A 21,849-nucleotide genomic window follows, 5' to 3' on the forward strand; every position below is an offset into this window, starting at 1 on the left:
ACACACACTGCCCACACATCACACATCACACACACTGCACACACATTACACATCACACACTGCAAATATCACACACATCACACACATCACACATCACACACATCACACACAACTGCACACCCAAACATGGCCTGCACACACACATCATGCAGTTATGACCACACACCACATGTGAGGTACACTGCACACACCACACACACACCACAGAGGCTTGAATATGCACAAATCATTCTTGAACACATAAACACAACTCACACCTGAATGAACATCATACATGCTTGCAAAAATACAACACAGATGCCACATGCACCCCACAAATGCACACAGGCACACGATTACAACACAGGTAATTGAAAACACAGCAATCACACGTGAAAACACGGATCAGGGAGGCTTGAACACACTCATTATGTGTGCACACTCGTCACACACACATCACACATAAATCATGCACACACATCACACACACATACTAATTGCACACACAAAAATCGTACACACACATCACACACCTATCACGCATTTATCACACACATATCTCACATTTATGACACACCTATCGCACACACATCACACACACATCTATTACAGATACATCACACAAATCACATCACACACCTATCACACACTTATCTCACACACGCATCTCACACACATGTCACATTTAGCACACACCTATCACACACTTATCTCACACACGCATCTCACACACGTCACATTTAGCACACACCTATCACACACGTGTGTCACACCCATATCTCACATGTAACACACCCATATCTCACACCTATCACACACGTGTCACACCCATATCTCACACCTATCACACACGTGTGTCACACACATATCTCACATGTAACACACCCATATCTCACACCTATCACACACGTGTGTCACACACATATCTCACATGTAACACACCCATATCTCACACCTATCACACACGTGTGTCACACACATATCTCACATGTAACACACCCATATCTCACACCTATCACACACGTGTGTCACACACATATCTCACATGTAACACACCCATATCTCACACCTATCACACACGTGTCACACCCATATCTCACACCTATCACACACGTGTGTCACACACATATCTCACATGTAACACACCCATATCTCACACCTATCACACACGTGTGTGACACACATATCTCACATGTAACACACCCATATCTCACACCTATCAATCACACACACGTCTCCCATCCGTGACACACCTATCTCACATTTATCACACCCTTAGCTCACATTAACTCCCCCCCCCCTCAGCCCGGCGTCCCCTCCAGCCGTCCCTCCCGTCCCGTGTGCGCATGCGCGGAATCGCCCCGCCCTTTTCCCCGCCCTTTTCCCCCGCCCCGCCCCTCAGCCCCGCCCCCGCTCCCCCTCCCGCCGGCGCTGCGGCCGCTCCGCTCCGAGGCCGCGGCGCGTCCCCGCCATGGCCGCCCGGGCCCCCCGCTCCCCTCCGGCTCCTCCCGCCGCCCGTCGCTCCCCGCCGTACCCCGCCGCCCTTCCGCTCGCCCTGCTCCTGCTTCTGGCCGGGCCACTCGGCGGGGCCCGCGGTGAGTGAGCGGCGACGCCGGTCCCGGCCCGCACCGGGCATAACATGGCGGCGCCCCCGCCCCCGCCGTGAGGGGAACGGGGAGGGGTCGCGAGGGGGAGCGGGGGACGATGGGGGAAACAGGCAGTGAGGCGGTGCGGGGGGGCTGAGGGCAGCGCTGGGGAAGGGCCGGGGCCTGCCCGGGCCTTGGGCGGGGGGCGGCCGTGGGGCGGGCGGTGAGGCCCAGGGGAGATTTTAGCCAGGCCCGGGGAGGAAAAGAGGGTGAGACAGAGCTGGGGGTGTGAGGAGGCCCTGAGGAGTTTGGGGGCGGGGAGACACAGAGGTGGGTGTTTCAGGGTTGCGAGAAGGACTGGGGGTGGGGGGATCATGGGGTGGGGGAGGCGGAAGGGTTGGAGCGGCCTAGGGGTGCCCCCAAGGCTGTGGGGAGGCCCCTGAGGGATTTGGGGCATGGACATACGGGTGGGTGGGTGTTTCAGGGTGAAGCGAAGGCTTTGGAAGTGGGATCTATGGGGTTAGGAGTCCTGGAAGCAGGGGGGACTCAGAAGGCATCAAGGACGCGTGTTGGAGGTTTGGGGGGGTTCAAGCTTGGGCGGGGGGATCACAGGGGTGTGTGGTTTGTGTGAACCGGAGCTGCTTTGGGGCACTCGCTTTGCCCCGCAGAGGGGATGGGGAGGGGGATGTGCAAGGGAGAAGCAGCAGCATGGGGCTGGGGGTTGGCTCCCAGTGCTGGGGGTTCTGCAGTGCCTGGGGGTGCTTGGAAGAGCAGAGCTCTGTATGCTCAGCTTGGGAGGCGATCTGGGAGCCTTCAACCTGGTTTCAAGGGATAATGATGGAAATTGGGATTTATGGGCTTTTCACAGAGGATGGACTTGGGGTTCTCAAACGTGTTTTCTGGGCTTGTCACAGAGGTGTGGATCAGCCCGTGGTGGGAAGTGCCACCGTGCTGTCATGGAACTTCTGGAGTTTGTGGCCTCTTCCTACTGCCCTGTGGCTCATCCCAGGGTTGAACTTGGCAGCCCCCGTGCCTCAGAGCTGGCAGTGTGTCTGTAATATCCAGCCCTCTGCAATCTGCGGTCTGGGCTTTTAAGGAAACCATTCCATACCCTGAGCTTCTGGAGTGGAACAACTGTAAATATTTGTTTGGAGGGAGGTGAGGGAGGTTGTGTGAGGAGTTTGTGTCGGTTGTTTGTTCTATGTTGATCCATTTCCTTTACCTGGTTCAGCTGCTCCTGGGAGAAGTGAGGGGTCTCAGCTCTGCTTTTGGGAGGAGCAGGAGGTCTCTGCTCCAGGCTTGGGGCAAGCAGTGGATCTCAGCTCCAATTTTAGGAAGAAAATCGGTTTGGGATCAACTCGGGCCTTTTCCCCAGAGATCAGGTCTCTCCAGGGGACAGGGGTGGGCTGGTGGCCGCTGCCTCCGGTGTCCGAGGCTTCCCAGTGCAGTCCAGTCTGTGGCTATCGGGGTGATCGCTGTTGTGTAACTTAGGTACTTGTTCTGACAGGTTCTAGTGTGGAATAGTTTTCTCTTCCCCAACCTCTCACCGTCTGTGTTCTGCATTCCCACCTGACTGTCGGAGGGTAATAACTGTGTGTGTGTGTGCACACAAATCTGGGCTTGTTAGAGCATAGAAAATGGCTTCAAACCTCACCTGGGCAGCAGCTGAGGGTTTACCTGTGAGTTCTGGGAATTTGGGAATAGAAACGTGCTTTTTGGGAGGAGGGTAGCTGTGTTTTGGTGTAACCTCAGGTAAAACCCAGCCTTACAAGGGTGTTTCAGCTCCTCTGTGATAACTGGCAGAGCAGGATCAGATGAGACTCGTGGCATGGCTGTTCTCTGGTTTTCACTTAGGTAAAAGCTGGTTTATTAAAAAAAAATCATAATTAATAAACAGGAAAGGACCAATTGACTGTACAAATCCCCTGGAAGCTTGGCCACTCGCGGTTCCTTTGATTTTGGGCTCTATGAGTGGCTATTGTTTCCGCTCAGTGTGTGCTGAACGGTTTTATTCAGTACAAGGTGTGAGCTCAGCCTGGGTTTGAGGGAGTTGCACTCATGGAATGAGGTGCAGGATGGCAGGGAATCACCCTGGGAATTGTTCTCTGCTCCAGCAGCCATGATGCACGTTTGGTATGCCGGGGCTGCCCTCGCTATTGTGCTTCATACTGGAGATTTAACAGCTGCTTATTTCGGGAAAGGCTGCAAAAACATCTCAATTTCTGTAATGCTGGGGAGCCAGGAACCTCTGCCTATCAGAAAACATTGCAGACAACAGTCCTCCAGCCTCTTCCTTAAAAAAAAAAAAAAAAAAGAAATAATCAAGGCTCCTTTACAAAGGTGTGTTGCAGGTCGGTTTTGCTTGAAATAAATCAAAAACCCACCCTGGAGAATAATTTTGGGACAGCAAATTTTATTATTATTATTAACACCTGCTTCAAATATTTACCCAGTTAAATCAGGCAAACTCTGTAAGTTATATCCTACAACTTTCCAAGAAAGCCTTTCTCTAACTGGAAATTAAAAACAGTGTCCAACAAGCATTCTTGAACTCGTGCAGCTCCTTGGCCAGACAGCTTGGGTTGTTTTTTTCTTTCCCCTGGATACGCTGCCAGGAGTGGATGCTCCGGAAATGGCTCTTGCGAAAGGAGTGGAGTCAAACGTCAGTTCTCTTAGCAGCAACCAAAGTTCACTGGGTGGTGACCAGGGGGAATGTGTCCTGCCCTGAGCTGAGCAGGCAGGAATTGCTGCTCCCTGAGGGTTTCACAGGGATGAAATGCTGGGTGGGAGCATCTCTGTCCTCCCATTGAAGCCCCTGGCTCTCAGCTGCCCTTGTGCACCCCTATTTATTTCTTTCTTTTCTTCAGAAAAAGAACCTTCCATGCACTTTAAATCCCCTTGATAGAGTCTTGCCTTTTGTGTGGAAGTACCTGTGGATTGCTGGATGTGGGAAGGTAGACCACATGTTAAACAATGTATTTCCACTCTGGAAAAGCCAATTGCCTGAGAGAAGCCAGGATGGGTCTGAAGTCTTGGAACCTTGATAAACCTGGGCATCGGATGTGGAGGATGTTCTTCCCCAGCACCAGTGTATGTGGTCTGTTGGCTCTTAAACTGGTTTCCTGATAAGTTAAAACACAAAATAGGTGTCAGACCAGAGCCCAGAGAGGGAATGGGGAGCCCTGTGTCCATGTTCTGGGTGGAAGAGCAACAGCAGAAACATCAAGGCTTCGTCTAATTAACCTCTTAATGACGAGACTCCTGTCAATTCCTTATTTACAATTCATTTAGAAGCTCTTTTGTGTTCCTTGGGTAGATGCAGGGAAAGTTCTGCACTTTAAAGGCACATTTTTCCTGCCTCTTTTATTTTTATTTTTTTTTTCCATTTCGTGCGTTTCTAGTCAGCCGTGCTGCCTTCGCGTCAGGTCTAGCCTGTGCCAGGGGACTGCAGCCAGCTCAAAGAAGTTGAGACTCTTACTTCCAACTTGAAATATCCCAGGATAATGTTTAGTTTCTGGATGACTTGCTTTAAAGTGCCTTATTTTTCATAGTGCTTTGCAGCTAATTTTAACTCCATTTCATGTAGCAGCAGTGGGTCAGTAGATACTGTAAGCACCAGCAAGAAGCAAGAGAGATATTTTGATCCAAACTAGGAGGAGATAATGAAGGGGAAATGAGATATAGGGAAGGTGCTCGATGTGCTGGTGCTGTATCTATGGAAGGGAAGATCCATGCTCGTTCCTCCAGCTCCTTAGCAAGGAAATGGGCAGTGACAGCCTCCAGAACTAGCCCAACATTTGATTTTGGAGGCAGTGGGTGCAGGTGAGCTGGGTCTGGGAGGAGGTGACAACAAAATGACACAGGAGTAGTCACTTTGGACTCGAATGTATCCCAGGCGTGGACAGCAAGCAGCACAACAGTCGAGGTGAATGAGTATGAAGGGCCATCAGGATGATCAGAGGGATGGAGCTCCTCTTCTAGAAGGAAAGGATGGGAGAATTGGGATGGATTGTCCAGCCTTGAGAACAGAAGCTTCGGGGTGACCTAATTGTGGCCTTCCAGTACTTGAAAGGAGTCTGCAAGAAAGATGGAGAGAGACTCTTTAGAAGGGTCTGGAATGCCTGGACAAGAGGGAATGGCTTCCCGCTGCCAGAGGGCAGGGTTAGGTGGGATACTGGGAAGGAATTTCTTCCACTGAGGGTGGTGAGGCCCTGGCACAGGGTGCCCAGAGCAGCTGTGGCTGCCCCTGGATCCCTGGACGTGTCCAAGGACAGGTTGGACATTGGGGCTTGGAGCAGCCTGTGCTAGGGGAAGGTGTCCCTGCACATGGCAGTGGGGTGGAACAAGATGAGCTTTAAGGTCCCTCCCAGCCCAAGGCATTCCAGGATTCCATGATAGTTTAATGGAAAGTAAATCTTGTTTCTTTAAAGCCTTCATCAGGTGGCTCAGTGTCCCCTCATCATTGCCTTGGGGAAAGGGAGCTGCTTGTTTCCTTGGAGCTCTGTTCCTTTATCCAGCTGAACAAGGAGCTCACAGGGACTCCTGGACACACCTCTGCTCCCTCACCACGCGGGAATGGATATTATTCCTAACCCTGAGTGATACAGGTTGCTCTTTATTTTGGCGCAGCACAGAGCCAGACACTGACAGGTATTTCTTTCTTCCAAGCATGTTTACACATGTCCCTCTTCATTAAAGCATCCAAAGAAGCAGCAGAGCTACAAAGCCAATTGTTCTCCATTTCTGTTGCTAACATTACGCTGCTGCAGTCGTGCTCCCAGAGTGGGGCTCGTTAAGTTTGGTGCTGTACAAAAACAATCAACTGCAGCTCCTGTTCCAGAGCCTTGGAAAGGCTCAAAGTCAGGGGAATCATTCTTCCAGCCTCAATTCAAACTGTTGAAAAAGAACAGCAGCTACAATCCCTGCAAAAATCTGTTTATCTGGTAAACACGTGGGTGGTTATTGGCAATTTTACCAATGATCATCTTCAGGTTAATTATCCTCATACATATTGATCAGGTAGAGTTCAGCCCTGAGAAAATGGCATCTTTCTTAGGCACAGCTTGATGAGATGCTGGAAAATATATTCCAAAAGGTGGTTAACACCATTGCATGAGATTCTGCTGTGAAACTTTCCCCTGTCTAGCTGTAGAGACATCTTGACACATGCAACTCTGTGTGAGAATAAATACGTGCAAAATGAGCTCGGAGAGTTGCTGAGAAAGGAGGAGAAATGTTCTTTGCCTGTCAGAGCTCAGTGTTTGAGTCTCCCTGGAGCATAGAGCTCGAATCTACAGCCCCCCCACCTGCTTGTTTGGATCCATTTTAGTTGCTTTTAAGGGGGGGATATGGAGGGAGAGAACCAGCCCTTGTTTTCCTCTTTTCTGTGGTTGATGCATGGGGATATGGATACCTCGGTGCCCTGGGATCCTTTCAGAGCTGGGGCTGTAACCCGGGGACCTCGTGGGGAGCAGAAGCAGCTCTTGGGCTTGAAGGTGCAAACCCTGGGCTGGGATAGTTGAGGATTGAGGAGAGTTTATTGGCAGTGCTGAGTGACCTCTCAGGTTTTGGGGAAGAGCAGTGAGGCCTGGCCTCGGATCAAATCCCAGCAAGGTTTGCTCCAACCTGCTCCATCTCTCCAGTGAGAACAAAGCTTCGTGCACAGGATCTGCAGCTAAACGTTGGGCTTGTTCAGGCAGTGCCTCTACAGGGCTGGGCTGGGCTCTGGGTGTCGGTGTGGGGAGCAGATCGAGCTCTAGCTCTGCTCACACCTTCCACGCAGACACATCCCCGGGCACTCTGCGAGGGGGGAATGCTCCAGCCCAGCTCTGGAGCTGCTCTTTGTTCCCCTTCACCCCATCTATTTCCTTCAGCCCAGGCGATTTCTTTTATTAAGTAGATTATATGTTTGGCTCAATAGGAGCTTTTTTACCCAAAGGAAAAAGAATGCTGTTGGCATGAAAAATCCATTTATCCACTCCTATCTCCTGCTTTGCCCCGGCTGCTCTGGAGGGCACCCGAGAGATACCAATAGGGGGGCTCTACTTCTTTGGTGGGGGCTCCACCTTCTGTCCCCCACCCAAGGGCAAACAACAGCTGCTTTCTCTGCCTTCTGATAAGTTTCTGATAGAAGAATTTGCCTTTCTGGTTAACCAAACTGGAGTTACTGGACCCACATGAGTTGCTCTGTAATTCTCTTTGCCAGGAGCTTCCCAGTGAGTCCTGGTGCAGACAGGCCTTTCCTCCCTGGCACACACAGAAAATTGGGGAGTTCCTGCCTGCAGGTTCTGGCCAGCAATACCTGGAAAGCCCCTCAAGGATCTCTGATGAGAGGTGGAGAGAAGGACAGTCATGTGCTGAAGGCTCCATTCTCTTTGTTCCAGCTGCTCTCCTACCGAGGGGATTTTTGAGGTGCAAATATAAGAATTAAAGTTTAAAAAGAGCAGTTGTCTCAGAGGGGGAGCAGAGTGAGGTGAAGCCGTGGGGCATCTCCCTCCTTAGCAGGAAATTTTGGCTTTCTGCACAGGCAGATAAGGATCTTGCTCTGTGTCTGAGCTGGGGTTCTGGTATCATACCTTGCAGGTAAACTGATTTTTTTTTTTTCTTTTTAATCCTACAAATGAGACTGAGCAGACACGAACCTGCTTCTCTGCTTTTCCTCACAAAGGCATGCTCAGTTTCAGGCCAGATACTTTACTCAGAAGTTTACAAAACCAGTTTTATTAGGGCATTGAAGTGCTTTGTTTGCTTTGTAGCTTCTGGAAGCAAAACTGCCACAGCCTAAATCTTGGGATTGAGACCTCAAAAATGAGTCTAACAGCAATAAAGTTCAGTTTTGTTGTATCTAAATCAAACTGAAAAGAACCTACACAGTGAAATGTGTGTGGGTTAAATGTTTTTAATTTGTTCCTTGAGCTTTTGATAAGTAATAATGGAGATGCTTTAAAAGACCATTTCCTTTTAAGTAGACATGAAGGCAGGAATGTGCCCTGGGTGTTCTTTGCCATCTCTGATTTTCATAAAATCTCATTTATCACCCACCTTTGTTCCCCCAAGTGTATGTATATTTCAGAGTTGTCTTTTCTGCACTCTGCTGACCATGGGAAAACACTGATCTTGGAGTTGTTGGAAGTGAATGTTAGTGGAAGAGTTTTTTCCTTTCATTATAACATTTCCTCTCAAAATCTTCAGAATCTGTGGATGTTCTCCACCCTTCTCAACACACATCAGTCTGAGATTTTCTGTCCTGTGTCCCTTTTCCCTGGGCTGTGCTGAGCACCTGGTAATGAGCTCCATTTGTTCATGATGCTTTTTAAAGGTGTCTCACTCAACAGCTCTTCAGCTTTTAATCACAGAGTTACAGAATCATGAAATATCCTGAGTGGAAAAGAGCTCACCAGGATCATCCAGTTCAACTCCTGGTCTTGCCCAAAATCCCACCCTGTGCATCCCTGAAGCAGTATCCAAAGGCTTCTGGAGCTCTGGCAGCCTCAGGGCTGTGCCCATTCCCTGGAGAGCCTGGGCAGTGCCCAACACCCTCTGGGGCAGAACCTTTCCCTGATCTCCATCCTAAACCTCTCCTGACACAGCTCCAGACGTTCCCTTAGCTCTTGTCTGGCTTTTCACTGCAGTTTTGAATCTGTTGACTCCAAACTAACCAGCTCCCACATTCAGCCTATCTGAAACAGCTCACAACAACAGCTGGAAAAGGAGGAGCAGCGTCCAGAGAGAATTAAGTGAATAGTAATTCAATTACCCTGATTGATTTACCCAGGTCTCTGGGATAAAGGCTAATGGGTGTCTTCCTCCTAAATGAACCTTGAGTAAATCAGAACCAGCTTGTTTCTCATTAAGCTTAGGGTAACATGGCCCCACACACAAGTGTTGAGGGTGACTTCGTGGGTGACTTTACACTGAGAGGATTTAGATCAGCCTGGGCAGAGTTAACTGTGGCACTTCTTCACAGCCTCCCTACCTGAAAGCCCATTTCTGCAGCGGGTAAGGACATGTTTTGGATTCCCTCTGGGAAGGCTGGGAGAGCTGATGAAAGCTGGTGGAAACCCAGCATGCTGCTAAACAAGCCCCACCCTTCTTCTTGACATTGTTGGATTCTTCTTTGTTCCCAAGGATGGCAAGGCCTGGGGATTTGCTTACAGATTTTCAGGCAGCTTGAGAAAAGTACAGTGACAGCTGGGAGGTGGAAAAATACGGGAATCTGCCTCAGAGTTTCTCCTTTTCTTTATCCAAATAATCTTCGTGGAGAGCAGGCAAAAAGCCAGGAATTTATTTGACCCAAGGTGGTGTCTCAGATCAGGAAAGCAGTTATTAAAGAAGTGGCTGATCTGGCTGGGTGTAGCACGCTTGCCTCGTGCAGTTGGTTGTGATTGGGTTTGGTTTGGCATCTGCCAGCTCCTCCTTGTCTCCCTGAGCCGGGGTGGTCGTTCCTTGCCAGCCCAGATTAGGCAGCTCCAAGGACCTGGACAGTCAGCCCAGGTGGAATCAGGTCAGTCACTTTGAGTAATTGTTGGTTTTGGGTTGAGTCTGACCCAAGGTTGGGTTGGGAGTGGATCTTGGTTGGATCTCGCCTGGTTTGCAGGGATGACTTGGGTCATGGCTGGTGGTGATTGCAACAGGGGCAGGCAAAGGGCTGCCTGGGCAGGCACCTCCTGGAAAGGCTCCTCTGCCACCACAGTCTGCTTCATGCCGAAATTGGATTCTTGCAGCTCTGGAATACTGAGTATGACTTGTGCTGTTTGCAGAGCCGGTTCTTCCGGAGCTTGAGAATGGCCCTTCTGAAACAGCGAATTTAAAGAAGGATTCTTCTCATTTGGGCTTTTGCTCTGCATGGGTTTTAAGGAGTTGATCTTGTTTTGATTTCAGCTTTGACATGTCTGTGCTCTGACTGCAAACAAGCCAACTCCACGTGTGAGACGGACGGCGCCTGCATGGTCTCTGTCTTCAACCTGGATGGTGTCAAACACCACGTTCGGACCTGCATTCCTGAGGCAAAATTGATTCCTGCTGGGAAACCCTTCTATTGTCTGAGTTCAGAGGATCTGCGTAATACTCACTGCTGCTACTCTGATTTTTGCAACAAAATTGATTTAATGGTTCCCAGCGGTAAGTAGAGAGTCAGATAAATCATGTGTTTGAAGTGGGAGGAGAGGAGCTGTCTGTTTGGGATTGGGAATTTGGAGTTCTCGGCCCTGTTTTCACTTCTTCCCTTCAGTTGCTGCATGAACTTGAGCGCTGGGTTTATTTCCTTCATCTGTAAAGTGGAAATAACAAACTAATTCAAATTCAAATGGGAATGCATGTGTTGCCTTTATCACTGAGCTGGCCCTGCCTTTATCAGCTGGTGTTGCTTCCCTTCCAAGAGTCCAAATGTTTTCAGTGCTGAGCACAAGTAGAGGAACATTGCAGCAGCTTCAGAGCAAAGTGTGTAGGGAGGAAGGTGCTTGGTTTCAGAACACATGCAGGGGAAGCAGCCCTGCCTCTGAATGAGGGTGTGGGAAACTTCTGCTTCTCATCCCTGGGACAGAGAGGGCATGTGGTGCTTCCTCACACCTCCTACTTTCTGTTTTGGGCTGGTTTTTAGTGGGTGCTGTGAAGAATGCAGAGTCATTTTCCTTCGGAGCAGTGGGGAGGTCTCATGTGTGCTCAGAACAACAAACAATTGCCTTCAGGTTCTAGTTCACTGGTTGTTGCAGGGCAAATGGGCAAGAGGGATAAGGGAGCCCTGGCCACCTGGTTGAGTTCAAATGGAAGGTGGACTGCAGGCTGTTCTGGAAAATCAGCCCAGGTCATGCTCCTGTCTAAAAGAGTGAGTGAGCAGCCCATACTCCCTCATCCCACAACTGCAGCTCCATCTTCTTTTTGGGGTTTCAGCTGTATTTTGCCTGCCTGATGATTAGCCCCACCTTAACACTGTTGTTTGATATGTCCCCAGGCTAAAATTATCCAGGCTCTGAGAGAACAATAAAATACAAGCAAGTCCTCAAAGGAATGATAATTTTCTCAAAATGTTTTTCTCCTCCTTTTCCTCCCAAGGACACCTGAAGGACAACGAGCCCCCATCCAGCTGGGGTCCCGTGGAGCTGGTGGCTGTGATTGCTGGGCCCGTCTTCCTTGTGTTTGTTGTCTTGATCATTGTAGTGTTTGTGTTCCATCACCACCAACGAGTCTATCACAACCGCCAGCGCCTGGATATGGAAGACCCTTCTTGTGAAATGTGCCTTTCCAAGGACAAGACCCTGCAAGATCTGGTCTATGATCTCTCCACCTCCGGCTCTGGCTCAGGTATTGCGAGATGAAGGGATGACCAATGAGAACTTGCAGTTTTCTCTTTGGGCCAGTGGTTGCCACAGCTTTGCCACAGCAGTGAGGCCACTGCCTTGGAGTCTGTTCAGGGAGTCTGTTATGAGTCTGTTCAGGGGGTCCTCAGAGCCTGTTCAGGGAGTCTGTCACGAGTAACTTGAAGGGATGTTTAAATTCAGTCGTGTGGTGGTCTCATGTCTGTTCAGGTAAGAGCAATACTTTCAACTCCTCCTTTACTGCAAGAGGATACCTCAAACAGCTGCATCTGTTCCCAGTTTAGCCTTGGAACAGGATTTGGGTTGGAAACAGCCATTAACTGCTAACCTGTGCATCCTTGGCTTTCAGAGGAGAATGTAGGATGTTACCTGCATCAAAGCTGCAGGAAAACAAGCGAGATACCAGCAGACAAACATTTTACAGTGCGAATAGTGCATTTGCACAGCCCATTTCATCCCAAGGAACCCTTGAGTTTTCCCTGTTGGATGATGTACAGTGCTTCTGTAGCACTTAAAACGAATCCCCAGAATAGATGGAAAGTCACTGTTTAGTGGTGGCTTTGAACTAGGAATGTAGTTGGGTTAAAGAATATAAGGAATTTTGCAGCAGATGGAAACTGTAGGAAAATCCACAGAGGCAGAGAACGTCACAACCCGATATTTGACCAGGGAATAAACCTTCAGCAGCACATCTGCTGCTATATCTAAAATGCTTGGGATCTCTTCTATGCATGCTGTGGGCAGGTGAGCTCCATGCTTTCTGTTAGCAATGGCAGCGATGTTGGGACTACTTTTTTAAGATAAATTTGGGGTGGGGGGGGGAGTTTTCTGCTTTATAGCAGAAACTGACTTCATCAAGTTCCATTCTTTGCATAGTGAGGCTGCAGTTCCTTTGATCTGTGGTGGAGCAGAAGTTCCCCAGGTGCTCCGTGCTGGATCTCTGCTTCAAAGCAAAATGCAGATGCTGCCCAAGCAGTGGCACATCCCACACAGGAGCCGCCACCATTCCCTGGTTTGGGTCTTGCCCAGGCTCCCAGTTATCAGATATAGAGTCTGCTAGGTTTGAGGACATTCTTTGGCCTCTGGGATTTCAGGAGGTTTTCTGCCACCACAGGGATTCATTCCTTCGATTGCTTGTCCACAGGCTTGCCTCTGTTTGTCCAGCGGACCGTGGCTCGGACAATTGTCCTTCAGGAGATCATCGGCAAAGGCCGCTTCGGGGAGGTGTGGAGGGGCAGGTGGCGTGGAGGTGACGTGGCTGTGAAGATCTTCTCTTCCCGTGAGGAGCGTTCCTGGTTCAGGGAAGCAGAGATCTATCAAACCGTGATGCTGCGGCACGAGAACATCCTGGGGTTTATTGCTGCGGATAACAAAGGTGAGAAGTGCCTCAGGCCTGAGGGCAGAGCCTTCACCACTGTGCAGCCAGTCCCAGTGCCTGACCACCTTTTCCAAGAAGTTCTCTCTAATAATCGATCTAAACGTTCCCTGGTGCAGCTTTAAGCCATTTCCTCTGGTCCTGTCATTTGTTACCCCACCTGGCTCCATCCTCCTGTCAAGGAGCTGGACAGAGTGAGATGGTCCCCTCTGAGCCTCCTTCAGGTTGAGCCCTCCAGCTCCCTCAGCTGCTCTTCAGAAATTCTCCAGACCCTTCCACAGCTCCATTGCCCATCTCTTGTCGCCCTCCAGCACCTCCACGTCTTTCTTGTCATGGAGGACTAAAGGTGACTAAAGTCATCTTCTCTGGGCCTCTACACTGCCCAGGATTTGAGCTGTTGCTTCACCAGTTCTGTCATGGGGGGAAAGTCACTGCTGTGGTCCTGCTGGCTACGCTATGGCTGATTTGAGCCATTTCTTACTTTGCCCTGTTGACCTGCAGCCTTATGCAGCAGCTCTGCTCTGTCCCAAAAGTGTGTGGGGTGCTCAGTGGCCATCCCTGCATTGCATCTGCCTGAGCTCCATCTATATTTGCTGTTGCAGATAACGGGACATGGACTCAGCTGTGGCTGGTCTCTGACTACCACGAGCACGGGTCTCTCTTTGACTACCTGAATCGCTACACGGTGACTATCGAGGGCATGATCAAGCTCGCCCTGTCTGCTGCCAGCGGGCTGGCCCACCTGCATATGGAGATCGTGGGCACTCAGGGTAAAAGCTAAATTGGAAAAGGCGTTGGGAGTTCTTGAGGGGAGGGTAAAGCAGGATTGCTGAAAGGAGCTGATGTGCTGTGCAGCAAACCCTGCCTGAGTCAGCCCGTCATCTGGTGGTTATTGACCAGAAATAGAGTGATTGCTTTGGCTGGCTGCGAAGTGGGTTAACCTGGCGCTCGCTCCCAGGAGTTATATCACCATTTCACATCCCATCCTAAAATTGGCTCTGCCTGGGTGGGATGTGAGCACAGGCAGAAGCAGAATCACAAACTCCTGACGTCGGCGCCTGTGCTGGGATGTAGAGTTTACATCCCTCTTGAGGCCTCAGGGTGCCACTGCATCAGTGGAGCCTCCAAAACATGACTGGAGCCTTTCCCTGCTCTGTTCCTTATGAATCTAAACAGGAAAAAGTGTTGCAGCAATGGGTTTAATGCCCTGCAATCCGGTGCTGCCTCTGCACCAGTTCAACAAATGGATTTCCCCAGCTTGACTCTTGCTGCTTTTTATTTTGCCCTGCTAGGAAAACCTGGGATTGCTCACAGAGACCTGAAATCCAAGAACATCTTGGTGAAGAAGAATGGCACGTGTGCCATCGCTGACCTCGGCCTGGCCGTCCGGCACGACTCCGTCACGGACACCATTGACATCGCACCAAACCAAAGGGTTGGAACCAAACGGTAGGAAAAGGCATTTGAGTAACCAGAAATGCCTGAGCTCTGGCTTGAGCACTGGGGGAATTCTCTGAATTTGGTGTTCCCCAGTGTCTCACAGGGTCAGTTTTGTGCCTGAGTTGATGCTGAAGGGATGTTCCAGGTGTCACCACACTGAGAGGTGTGGGCCAGCCGTGAAACCTGGCACCAGGAGCTCATGTAATACATGACAACAAGCTTGGCCTCGCTAGAACCTTTGGGACCTTCTATTGTGAGCCTTTTTTGGGACATTTCTATCTCTTTTCCCAGCTTGCTATTGTTCTTGAGTTCTTTTCTTCACTCTCTTAGATCACAGGGCCCAGTTCTGTTCTGATTGTGGTTGTGCCAAGCAGAGCTTTTTCTGCTGGGAAGTGCTGTGTGGGAAAACTGATCTTTTACTGTCTTCCAGAGAATTCCCTCTCAGAGTGAAAATACTTTTCCTTTCTCTGTACAGATACATGGCCCCAGAAGTCTTGGATGAAACCATCAACATGAAACATTTTGATTCATTTAAATGTGCTGATATCTACGCCTTGGGCTTAGTCTACTGGGAGATTGCCCGAAGGTGCAATGCAGGAGGTAACGTTCCTTGGGCCAGTGGTTACACTTGCTCCTGGGTTTCCCAACTTTGGGGTTATACTGATCAGGTGTTTGGGGGGTTTGAGGGAGAACAGGTCTGTGGGAGGACATGTCCCTGTGTGTTGTCACCGAGGGAGGTAACAGAAGTGACCCATGACTGCTGCTAAGCCCAGCCAGTGTTGGGTCAAGGGTGTTGGTGCTCCCAGTGGTGGCTGATGTTCCTTTGGATGGATTCTCAGGAAATGGTGGTGGGGGACTCCCCCAGATCTGTATAAATGTCTTGGCACATGCAGCTGCAGCATCATCCCACGTGTGACAGTACTGCTGTGGAGGTTCAGTGACCCTGGCGCCTTGCTGGGAGGTGTTGATCCCAGCCTGCTGATTCCGTTCCAGTTTAGGCAGCTGCATTTTATTTCCCTGAATTTTTCTTGTTAACTCCAATTCCAGATTCTTCATTTCTGTTCTAAATAACTGCAAAGTGTTGACGCATCTCAGGAGTGAGTCATGGAGCCCAAGCTCTCTCCATCTGCCTTTAGCGAGCACAGTGGCCGTGGTCTCTGTTTCCAGGAACTTCATTTTCCTTGCTCTGCCTTTCAGGTATCCATGAGGAGTATCAGCTTCCCTACTACGACCTTGTCCCCTCTGATCCTTCAATTGAGGAGATGCGGAAGGTTGTGTGTGACCAGAAATTACGGCCAAACATCCCAAACTGGTGGCAGAGCTACGAGGTAAAGTCTGCTTTCATCTCCATGTATGAGGAAAGGCTGAAAGAATTGGGATTGTCCAGCCTGGAGAACAGAAGCTTTGGGGTGACCTGATTGTGGCCTTCCGGTACTTGAAGGGAGTCTGCAAGAAAGAGGGAGGGAGAATCTTTACAGAGTGCCAGGTTTGGCTTTACATTTCCAGAGGGCAGAGTTAGGGGGGATACTGGGAGGGAATTCTTCCCTGTGAGGGTGGTGAGGCCCTGGCACAGGTTGCCCAGAGAAGCTGGGACTGCCTCTTCCCTGGAAATGTCCAAGGCCAGGCTGGTGAGGACTTGGAGCAGCCTGGGCTAGTGGAAGGTGTCCCTGTCCATGGCAGGTCATGGAATGAGATGGGCTTTGGAGTCTCTTCCAACTCACACCATTGCATGATTCCCCCATGAAGAGGTCACAAGTGCTTAAGGTGCTCTCTGATTTTGGGCAATGCGGGGGCTGTGTCAGTGCCCAGGCAGGGCAGCAGCCTGGCAGACCTGGTCAGGAGAAGAGCAGAGCACTGACCTTTGCACTTGCTTCTTGCCCAGGCACTACGGGTGATGGGCAAGATGATGCGAGAGTGCTGGTACGCCAACGGAGCAGCTCGGCTCACTGCCCTCCGCATTAAGAAAACCCTCTCCCAACTCAGTGTCCAGGAAGATGTGAAAATTTAGGCTCTGAGCTTCGGCAGGAGGAAACTGCACAGGAGCTGCTGTGCTAGAGTAGACGTGTGATGGAGGCCTACCTCGTGTTTCAGCCCAACCTACTGCTACAACCAGACAGCGGGACCTGCAGGCTGCTAGGCAGGGGGACGGAACCTACAGAACCGCTCTCTTCCCTGCTTGGGTATGAAACAATCCGAAACCTTTTGTGATCACCTCCTGAGAGCGTGGAGACTTGAGAGGGACTTCACCCAAGGGATCTCAGCCATGATCCTAACTCTTTGTTCCTTGAAAGGAAATCCCTGTAAAGTTCAGCGTGCATTGAGCACCCGTTGGCAGGGTCGGAGCCAAGCCCGGGTGCCGGGAGTGGGAAGGGAAAGGGAAGGTTTTTCTTGCCGTACTCTTGAGGATTTTTCCAGGGACTGGCACGTTAATGCAGAAAAAGCAAAACAAATGGTGCTCTCTTCCAAGAGGCTGAGCCGGAACAGTTGATCAGCTTCACAAAACCGTTCTCCCTCCTTTTCTTAAGCTTGAAAAAGTCCAGTCGAGCGCCCTGACGGCTGTCGGGGCGCGCCGGTGTCTGCATGCGCGAGGTGCGCGTGTCCCTGTGCCTGGTCATCTCCTCCATAGCCGTGCGGTGTCTGCCTGTGGGTGGCTCATCTCTGTCCGTGCTTCCTGTGCATGTGCAAATCTCGAGTGTCCCGTTCGTGAGCTGTTTGCGCTGGTGCTCTCCGTGCTGAGTCGTGAGCGTCGTGGAGCTTGGACAGGCTGCTGCAGAGCGGATCCCTGGCTCCCCCGTGGGCCGTGCCCACTCCGCCGCCGGCTGCCACAACGTCCCGTCAGGTTGCCTCACTGCCGCCCCTTCCCTTTTTTAAGATGAAACAAATAAGGAACTGAGAATCGCTCCTGGAATCCAGGTTTTGTTTTTGTTTTTTTGTCTTGAGCCCCTGGGGTTTGTAGTTCTTGGTAGCGGGAAGATGAGATTTGTCAGAGATGGAGCGGGTGCTGTGGCTGGCACATGGGAAATGCAGGATTCAGTTCTCCTGGGAGCACAATTCCCAGCTCCACCACCCAGGCAGATTTCTAGGGGCCTGATGCAGTGCTGCAGGCTGGGGATAGAGTGGCTGGGCAGTGGCCAGGCAGACGGGACCTGGAGGTACTGCTTGACAGCGAACTAAACACGAGCCAGCAGTGTGCTCAGGTGGCTAAGAAGGCCAATGGCTCCTGGGTGGATCAGGAATGGTGTGGCCAGCAGGAGCAGGGTGGTGATTCTTCCCCTGTACTTGGCACTGGTCGAGCAGCACCTCGAGTGCTGTGTCCAGTTCTAGGCCCCCCAATTTAGGAAGGACATGGAGGGGCTGGAGTGTGTCTGGAGGAGGGCAGCAAGGCTGATGAGGTGTCTGGAGCACAGGTCCTGTGAGGAATGGCTGAGGGAGCTGGGATTGTTTAACCTGGAAAAAGGAGGCCCAGGGGGCCTCATCACTCTACAGCTTCCTGGAAGGTGGCTGTAGCCAGGTGAGGGTCAGGCTTTGCTCCCTGGAACCACTGACAGAACAAGAGGACACAGCCTAAGCTGCACCAGGGGAAATTCAAGTTAGACATCAGGAAAAAATTCTTCACTGAAAGGATGATTGGGCACTGGAATTGCCTGCCCAGGGAGGTGGTGGAGTCATTGTCCCTGGACATGTTAAAAAAAAGACTGGACATGACACTCATTGCCATGGTTTAGTTGATGAGGCGGTGTTAGATCAGAGGTTGAGCTTGACAATCTCAAAGGTCTTTTCCAACCTGGCTCATTCTGTGTTCCTGTGATCTGAGTTCTGGGGGTGCTCTGTACCTCCCAGAGGCACTGGGCAGGATTGGGCAGGATCTGACAGCAGGTGTGGGTTGGGAAATCAACATCCATCTTTTTAATATAGATGTATAAATATCTCCTAATGTGGAAGTGGCTGTGTGTCAGTGTGGGGTGGGGGGATCTGCATGGGTTTTCTTCTAATTCAATGCCAGGTGAGGGAGAGGTGGGGTGACTACAGCAAACTTGGAAGCGAGGGCTGTGGCTGCCATGATGACTTTGGCAGTCAGGAAAAGCTGTGGTGTGGAGGTCAGGTCAGTGTCTGCAGTAGAGAACTCTGAAGCCATAACTTTTAACTGGAGTGGTTTTGATTATTGTTTTTTTTTTAATTATTATTGTTATTATTATTATTATTGTTTTCTGGGAGGGTCTGGATTTTAACTTTTTTGAATATTGTTAATTCTTTCTAAGAGCAGAAAAACAATCTCTAATTATTACCTCTTGACCTGTTGGTTTGTAAAGAAATCACTGCAAAAAAAAAAGAAAAAAAAAAGAAAAGAACCAAATGCACAGCTCGATTTACACTGGAACTGTTTCTACTCTGACCTTGCTCCTGCTCTCTAAGGTGAGGTTTCATCTCTGCTCCGGCTGCCAGGGTTAAGTCTTTATTTCAATCCCTCTGTTCTTGCTGTCTGTGTCCCTGTCCATGTGTCCTTCTCTCCCCGATTCCCTGTGTGTCCATGACTTTGTATAAAGTGAGGAGCGTGGTTTTTGAATCATATTAGGAGCCATTTTGCATCCTCCAAGAAGTTTTTGGTGGCGTGGATCTGCCGTGGGAGCAGGGATGGGGGTCCCCTGTCCCCTCCCAGCTTGTCCTGAGTCCCATCTCAGCCGGAGGTTCCCAGTTGCACGTGTCCCTAAAACCTGCACTTAAAAGCCGAACGGGGCACTTGCAAGCCCTAAGGACTCCCAGGCCATTAGACCAGGCCCCTGGGCTGCCCTGGGAGCTGGGGGAAGGACAGAGGGGATGTGACACAGCTGTAGGTACTGCAGGCTCTCAGCTGGGTCTCCCATCCCAGTGACTGCAGGTACCCACGGATGCCGTGGGCTCCGGAACTTGCACTGAACTCACCCCCTCCAACTGTAGCCACACTGCACCTGCCTCAGCTAAACCAAACAGCGGCCAGCCAGCAGGGCTGGGCCAGCTGGGACGAGGGAAGGGCAACGTCTTTATGAGCAGGGTTTGAGAAAAAGCCTTGTTTCAAGAGAGATGGGGAAAACCGAGCGGGATCCTTGGCAGGAACGCTGACCATGTAGCATTTACACAGCACTTTGATCAAACCGGTGCCCGGGGGTGCCAGTGCTTGCCCAGCTGACGGAGCACACGGGAATTGCTGCCTGGCTCCAAAACTTACAGCAGCTCTGGGAAAAAGCAGCATTGCAGGCAGTTCTGAGGGGAGCCGGGTGCAGGACAAGGAGGGGGTCCATCAGCGGTACATGGCTGCAGGACAGAACTCTTGGTACTTCTCTGCCCCTTTGATTTGTTTGGTTTTGTACATTTTCTTAGCAAAGGACTGTAAGAAAATAGCCACTTAGCCACTTTACCTCTTCAGTATGCAAATGTACATATGGTGTAAAATAGGAAATCTTTTGTTTAATATAAAACCAGGCTGTCGATTTCTGCTGTACATTATTAAAAGTTTGTTTTATTCATGTGAGGTGTTGCAGTCTCACTTCATCGGGAGGGGTGGGAATTGCAGGACACAGCTCAGTACCTCACAGAGGGGCCTGGGGGGAAAGGGGGCTCATCCCTCACACCTAAATTAATCTCTTTAAGAATCCTGGTCAAAACATTTTAATGTTGAATATTCCAATTTTTAGTGAAGATGCAGCTTCCGACACCCACCAAGTACTTGGGAGGTGGAGGTGAGACAAAGAGGTGGCAGGTTGGATTTTCCACCTGTGCAGGGATGAGCAGCTGAGCTTGGGGCTCCCACTCTGGGGACAGGCATAGAGCAGGAGGGGGTTACGGAGAAAAAATACCCCTGGAGATCCCTTCAAAGCATCCCTGGGGGTGTGGTGGGTACAGTGGGCATCTCCTTGGACCATCCAGAGTCTCCACATGGACCCAGAGCTTCAAGGAAAGATGAATCCTACAGCAAACTACCCTGTGCCCCTGTAAAATCCTGTTTGCTCTGAGGGTAAATGGGCTGTGTGAACTGCCCCTGCTAATTCCTTGATTAGAGCCTCCTGCAAACGAGCCTGTTGTGAGCGGATCAAGGGGAAAATCTGCCAAGGCCTGGGGTCCCCCCAGGCTCAGACAAGGTGGGGAGGGGGAGGCACCATCTGGGCTTGTCCATCCTCATTCCCAGCTTTGTCTGAAGCTCCTGCTGTGGTCCCCAGGAAATCCAGCCCCATCCTGGAAACGTGGGCAGCAGTGAAATGAGAGTATGGTGAATTATTAGGCAAAACCTGGCTGTTCCTCTAGGAAATCAGTCTCGGGTGGCTGCAGCTAAGGGGCCAATTCCAGATTTTGGGAACAAGATTTTGGTGTTCCCCTTCATTCCAGTGGTTTGGTGACTCAGGATCGGTGGTGGGCTCAGTCCCATCCTTTCCCCGGCACTTCCAGCCCGGAGCAGCTCTGCTCCTGGAGCAAACTTGCTTCCTGGTAACCCCAGGCCAGGCTGTGGGCGGGAGGTTTGGGTGCAACGCCAGCGGGATTGTTACGATCTTCATTTTTTTTTTTTGGCAAATTTTAAACAAACATTTGGGCAAAACTCTCAACTCCAGCTGGAAAATTCCCGCTGCTTCCCGCCGGGGCGCAACAAGGAGCTGCCGGAGCCGCGTGGTGTCCGTAGCAGCCACCGCGGCTGCCTCCGGGAATTGTTCTTCCCTCCGTGTCCCAGCGCAGCACAGACCGCGCAGGAACAGCTTAAATCCCTCCGGCTGCCCCCGCTGGGAGCCGGGCCGGGGGCTGCGGCCGCCCCTGCCCCAGCTCCTGCCTCCCATTAAATCCCAAATGCGGCTTTGGCCGCGGGTGGTGGCCTGGGGGTGACGTAGTGGCAGCTGTCGGGGAGCAGCAGGGCCCGGCATTGTTTTTCCTCCTGGAAACCCACCGGTTTCTCCCCAGATCATCCTTGGGAGCCCTCCCTGGCACCCCTCAGTGCCTCCCGTGACGTTCCCTGCAGCATCCCACCCTGAACGCTCAGGATACCACCTCCCCCAGGTTCCTACTGCCCCACAGAAACACCCAGCCCTCCACGCTGAACCCCGTGGTGTCCCTGAGGATGCGCCCACGCTGGACTCCCATGGGGCCCCTGAACAGGACCCTGCGCTGGACCCCCCTGCTGGACCCCCAGAGGTCACCG

At 51.0% G+C, this 21,849-nt stretch overlaps 1 protein-coding gene across 2 annotated transcripts; it reads left to right on the forward strand.

The window, feature by feature from the left end:
* Positions 1-1,464: 1,464 nt before the first annotated feature.
* On the forward strand, positions 1,465-20,194 carry ACVR1B (activin A receptor type 1B). 2 transcript variants are annotated; one of them, XM_062510981.1, is made up of 9 exons: positions 1,465-1,574; positions 10,446-10,685; positions 11,616-11,864; positions 13,023-13,253; positions 13,856-14,023; positions 14,546-14,702; positions 15,169-15,293; positions 15,891-16,021; positions 16,576-20,194. In XM_062510981.1, the coding sequence occupies exons 2-9, from the start codon at positions 10,511-10,513 to the stop codon at positions 16,699-16,701; spliced, it is 1,362 nt and encodes a 453-aa protein (XP_062366965.1). In that variant the 5' UTR covers positions 1,465-1,574; positions 10,446-10,510; the 3' UTR covers positions 16,702-20,194. The 2 variants fall into 2 exon arrangements, with proteins under 2 accessions (XP_062366965.1, XP_062366966.1); XM_062510982.1 differs by lacking the exon at positions 1,465-1,574 and having other exon boundaries at positions 10,436-10,682.
* The last annotated feature ends 1,655 nt before the right edge of the window (positions 20,195-21,849 follow it).

Source organism: Cinclus cinclus, chromosome 30, assembly GCF_963662255.1.
Source record: "Cinclus cinclus chromosome 30, bCinCin1.1, whole genome shotgun sequence".
In the NCBI taxonomy this organism is placed as follows: Eukaryota; Metazoa; Chordata; class Aves; order Passeriformes; family Cinclidae; genus Cinclus; species Cinclus cinclus.